Source organism: Henckelia pumila, unplaced genomic scaffold, assembly GCF_033568475.1.
Source record: "Henckelia pumila isolate YLH828 unplaced genomic scaffold, ASM3356847v2 CTG_38, whole genome shotgun sequence".
Lineage (NCBI taxonomy): Eukaryota > Viridiplantae > Streptophyta > Magnoliopsida > Lamiales > Gesneriaceae > Henckelia > Henckelia pumila.
Window position 1 is genome coordinate 1,476,094 of NW_027331813.1, and position 6,151 is coordinate 1,482,244.

Genomic DNA, 6,151 nt, shown 5'->3' on the forward strand with positions numbered 1-6,151 from the left:
CTACTGTGATTGTTGCAAAACACCAGACTAAGGTAGCCTCCCTAACCATCTGAAGAAAGAAAATCTCTCAGACACCCTCTGTAGCACGAAAGGTTCCCAGAGTAATACAAGCATGGGCTCGCACTTCCTCTCCATTTAGTCATATATCCACACAGTCCACAGCACTTGGTATAACTCATCATTGTGCCCCTGATAAAAACCCATCATCCTTGGCAAACACTATGTCTCGATAGAATATTCTAGGAGATACATCTAGAACTATTCAACTGAAACATGTATAATTCAATTCAAATTATACACATGTTTAAACAAATGTCTGATCCTTTATTCAATATAATCAAGATAATTCAAAATATTACAATTACAGTACATGAACCACTAAACCAGGTACTATACAATCTTTATTACAATCACATATAATAAACAACTTATCCAATTGATTACACTAAAAAGATGTACAATACAATGATAACTGGTACATCAAATATATGAAATCTTTAATACATCAGATTCAAATTTTTACAAGTGAAATACTGTTTACAACAAAATCTTAATATAGTATTTGAAACCCAATACAACGTAAATCTTATAGTCTAACTATATGCGGAAATCTTTCATTTCGTCTTCTGATCTTAAACATGAGGTTTTTCGTCTGCTACACACGAAAGCATTGATACAAGAATGTCAGCAGACTTTCTCCCCGCAAGATATAAAATATTATATCCTACTTAGAGATGCCCAAAGCTTCATGAGGCATTCTCTTGGCAGGATCTTCTAACAATCTCTCCAATTACTCGTGGAGAGTCTTCAGGGGTGGCTTCCTTGGTCGAAGCTAAATGGATGACTACATGTCATACATTCCATTAAACCCTGATAAGTGTCTGGATTTCATAACTGGATCTTCCCATCCAGCTTCATCATGCTAGAATCCATGTAAGGCAAAACTCTGATGCCAACCTTGGCAATGACGATCTTGAAAAAGCCTAAGTATCTTGCTATTCCAATTTCTGATACTTCTATTGTCATTGAATCCGACTTGTAATCTATAAGGATAACCCAAATATCAATAATAATTCCCGAAGAATCTTATTGCATTCTCTGAAACCATAAATGTAGTGACCCGCACCGTGATCACCTATTAATAAAAAACTTAGGCATAAAACTAAACAATAAATAAATCATAATCAAAGATAGACTGCAAAAACTCAAATAACTTAATACCCTCATGGTAAAAACTAGTGGCTGACCCCGCAATCCTGTCTTGATCACCACCCAAACTCCAGATCTCTAGGAGAACTACATGCAACTGCCCCATCGAATGGGGTGTCTAGACAACAAAAATAACTGGACGTGAGCATAAAATGCTCAATACGCTAGTATGGGTAAACATACGTATATGATGCATGCAATGTAATGAACAAGTATCATATCTGGGTAACGAATCAAAAATCCACTCAGACTGGTGCCTAGGACATGAGTTGTAGCCTCGAGAAATCCAAACACTGGACCCAATCACTCATTCCTAATCGGACGTATACCTAGGATGTTCCCTGAAAACACTAGAGACAAAACGAACTATCGGTCGAGTGACTCTCAGTGTCCCAAAAGGGCTAAGCACCCTATAACATAGGGTTGTCTTGAAGGATATCCAAGCTCAATATGAAATGCACATGCAACATAATATGTAGTAGCCCATCTCCAAATTAAGTTAATCAAGCACCTAATTATGTATAAATGGATAAAACGTGGTTTAGGGATCTTAAAATGGGCCCGGAAGAGTTTTAGGTTTTGGGTAGTTCAGATGGTCCGAACCAAGTTCGGATGCTCCGAACATATCGGAGCCTAGTTCGGAGGCACCATGCAAATCAGACGCTCCAAAGAGAGATCGGACGATGCGATCTCATCCGGATAAGTGGATAAGGATTTGATTGGACATGATGCTAATATCAGACGCTCCGAAGGCTGGGATCGGATGCTCCAATCGTATTTTGTAAGCAGTGACATCACAGCCAGGACACATGTTCAGATGGATTTGACTAGAGAGTTCAGAGGTCCGATCTCGGGGTTCGGATGGTCCGAATTGCGTCTATAAATAGAGGGCCGATGATTCATTTTCAAGTGCACCTTCCTCTCTTCTCTCTCCAATTCTAGTAGTCTTTTTGATTTTTATGGGTTTCTAGGCGTCCTATTGGAAGGCCGGGAGTGGAGGAGTGCTTCGGAGATATCAACAGTGTTGTGACTAAGTTTTGGAGGTAGTCGTAATCAGCGGGCTATGTAATACCATAGTTAAAGCTTTTATAGCACAATAAGTGATATAATGATTATTGCTTATAGGTGTGGATCTTGAATACCTGGACTGCTAGAGTTACTAGGGTGCTTGGGTTTTATCTATAGAGGTAGAGACGTATTATCCAAGATACCAAGTTGAATATACAAGTATTATGTTTGCATGTTTTGTGTGCAATATTATGTGCATTGATATTATGCGGCATGCATGTACACGTTGAGATTTATGCCTTGTTTTGCATAGATTGTAGTATGGGTCACTCAGCCCCATATTTTAATGGATGGATTCCATGGATTTGGATCCGGATATATCCACGAGTTTTTATGGTATGGGAGCCACCTCCTGATGCGACGGCTCAGCGTGCTACATACCATGGCGCCTTGACTGAGCAGTAATCTGGATAGGTTTTCCAGTAACCTTCATGTTGCATGTGCATGCATGGTATATGTATATTCTTACTTTTGTACTGAGCGTTTATGCTCACGTCCAAGTGTTTTGTGTTGGACACCCTATTCGATGGGGCAGGACTTACGTTGGACGGACCTGGCAGCAGCGGTTGCTGAGCTGCAGTGGTTGCGTGGTGATCCTATTTCTGTTCAGGTTGTTAGGTTGGAATTTTAGTAATTTCCATTCAATGGGGTTGTATAATATTTTATTTAGCCCGGTTGTTCTGACGATGTATGTTGTATTTGATGGGTTAAGTTTTCGCTGGAATATTGTTAATTTTATTTAAGACTATATTGCATGCTTAATCTCTGATTAGTTAGTGATTCCGGATCGGGTCACTAAATTTATTGGCATTAGAGCATGAATTAATTTTGGGATTTAGTAAGACCGTTTTGGGATAACCTCTGCTACCTTTGACCAGATGGCTAATTACGATGAAAGCCACGGCAGCGGTGGCAGACGCTTGGGTGATGAGAAAGATCGCAGGGATTTTCGGGACCACCACCATCATCGTCGAGATGATAGCATGCATTTTAGTATGCATAATTTTATGCAAATGTGTCCTAATTCATTGGTTTGAGGAGAATCACAAGAGGATGAGGAGAATTGGCTGAAACACATGGAGAATTACTTCCGAGAGTTTTGGTGTACTGAGGAGCAAAATAAGGAGACACTTGATTTTCTTGTAGAGGGGCGTGCGCGGAAGTGGTGGAAGTACACATCTGCACCTTTGGTTGGTGCGTGAGGCACCGCTACTTGGGCAGAGTTCCGCACAGCTTTCCAGAAGCAGTATTTCTCTCTTGCTCTCCGTCAGGCGAAAGCCAATGAGTTTCTGAGTTTGCGTCAGGGAACAATGACTATTGAAGAGTATCAGCAGAAGTTTTTCGAGCTATTATTGTATTGTCCAGAGATCTCTTCCAATACTGATATGAAGTATAATATGTTCCTCCAGGGTCTCAATCCATAAATTCATGATTGTGTTGCGGTTGGTGATGACATGACTTACGAGGGTTTGGTGAGCCAATGTCATCAAGCGGAGGACAGCCTACGGCGTAACAGGTCCTTTCTCTCTTCTTCCAGACCGGCAAGTTTTTTTGGCCCAAAATCTCAATATTTCAAGAAACAGGGCGTGTTTTCTTCTTCTCTTGGATCCGGTTTAGGTGGAGTTCACCACTTTGGGGAAAAGAAGGGCCAGGGACAGTGTGCTACTTGTGGAGGTCGTCACCCGACTGAGAAATGCCGCAGGTCTGGAGCTTGTTTTCAATGTGGCGAGATTGGCCACATGAAGAGGGATTGCCCACAGGGTACTGGAGGATCATCATCTGGTTCTGGTTCTCATCCTTCCGTTGCATAGAGGTCGCAGGGACAGTCTATTAGGAGCACAAATCAGAGACCTCGTGTTTTAGGACAGGTGCTTGTGCTTAGTCAGGATCAGATTCAGCAGGAGAACGAGGACGTTATAGCAGGTAAATTTCTGTTATGCGGCACTCCTGCATTTGTTCTCATCAACACTGGTGCATCGCATTATTTAATTTCAGCAAGATTCGTTAAGCGCTATAGGTTGTCGTACATGTATCTAGACATAGTGTTATTTGTGTCTACTCCGACTGATCATTCGTCTTTTGCCAAGCAGTTAGTCTTGGGGTGTACATTAGAGTTTGAGGGCTCTGAGTTGTTAGAGAACCTTATGGTTTTAGCGATGAAGGATTTTGACTGTATTTTGGGTATTGATATCATGGCCTCTTATAGAGATACAGTGGATTGCTATTAGAAGTAACCTTAAACATATACAAATCTTGTGTTGTGAGACTAATGTTTTCAATGCATTAACAAGTCTCAAAATATTACGTTTTGATGATTACAAAACTAGGTTAAAAATACTAATGTTTTCAGTGAGCAATTTGCAGAGTTAAAAATTAAAATGAACACGAGTTCAAAATATTGAAGAACAAGTTGTATACTTGTTGGAAACAATTTCAGAACAAAAATTTGAAGTTGTCCAGTACTCTAGGATCGGAAGCTCCAATGCAGGTTCAGAACCTCTGATCTATATCAAGCCAATTAAATCTTCGAAACCCAGGAACGGAACCAACGATGACGTGATCGGAAGCTACGATTTCAGATCGGAAGCTCCGATATTTTTCCTGTATTGACCCTTACCTGGATCACCTACTAAACAGAACTTAGGCATGCAATTAACTTAATTAAACGGATATCAGAATAACCTGCGGAAACCATAAACAATATACAATCCCAAGGCAAGGAATCTGTAAATACCCAAATATTATACAACCAAATCGAATAGTTGTATCAATCCAATAACAACAGAAATAAAGACCTAGGCGAAGCTCCAACTGACCAACCACTGCTTAGCCCCTCTTGGATCCACCCGCCTCGTCCAATCGCAAACATGCCCCATGGAATAGGGTGTCCAGAAACACAGAGTACGAGACGTGATCATAAAATGATCAGTACGAGAGTATGAGTATACATGCATGCAAAGTGAACTCCCTATAAACTCGAGGTAAAGGATCAGATAACAGAGAAAGACCGGGCCCTGGTATGTAGCACGTTGTGCCGTCGCTTCAGGAGGTGGATCCCATACCATAATACCAATGGATTTACCGGACCCAAAGCCATGGAAGTCCATCTACTAACAGGATAGGGTACAACCCTACTAATAGACATCTTGAAGGAGATAGCTCAGTATGCAAATGAATGCAGCATAAATCAATGACATATAAACCATGCAGTCATATAATACATGCATACTCAGTCAGGATATCTCGAACAGTACTTTCGTACCTCAAATCAGTGCAAGCTCTACCAACTCTAGGTCCACGCCTATAGTCTGCTCTACACTGCCAAATGATACTACTATCATTATAGTGCTCTAAAAGCCTTAACTAAGCTATTGCATACTCCTAAATATTTATAGGAAGCAAAAGCTATACCTTTGTCCGTCGTTAGCCCTTTGATGTCGATGCCTCCAGAACTTGGGCACAACTCCGCTATGACTATCGAACGCCTCGCCAACCCCCGGGTCAAGCCTAGGAAGACTAGAACTACTCAAATATGCCTGGAATAGAGAGGGATTCTCGGAATTGGCAAATGAAAGTGAATCCTCGGCCTTCTATTTATAGACATCGATCGGAACCTCTGATCTTCGATCGGAACTTTCGATCCTCGATCAGAACCTCCAATCCTGCCATCGGAGCTTCCGAAGATCCTCATCTACCATGTGTCAAACTATCACTGGTTGACTTCGGATAAGGGTGATCGGAGCTTCCGATCCTGGTCGGAGCTTCCAATCCTCCCACACGTCATGCCTGACGTAATACCATCGGAGCTTCCGATCTCGATCGGAACGTCCGATCCTGCATCGGAGCTTCCGATCCGTCCGGTACCCAATTTGTT

At 41.5% G+C, this 6,151-nt stretch overlaps 1 protein-coding gene across 1 annotated transcript; it reads left to right on the plus strand.

Annotated features, from left to right (window-relative positions):
• The first annotated feature begins 3,731 nt into the window (after window positions 1–3,731).
• Window positions 3,732–4,505, plus strand: LOC140871075 (uncharacterized). The gene is made up of 2 exons (XM_073273518.1): window positions 3,732–4,065; window positions 4,141–4,505. Exons 1-2 carry the CDS (start codon window positions 3,732–3,734, stop codon window positions 4,503–4,505), a joined length of 699 nt encoding a protein of 232 aa, XP_073129619.1.
• Window positions 4,506–6,151: the final 1,646 nt, after the last annotated feature.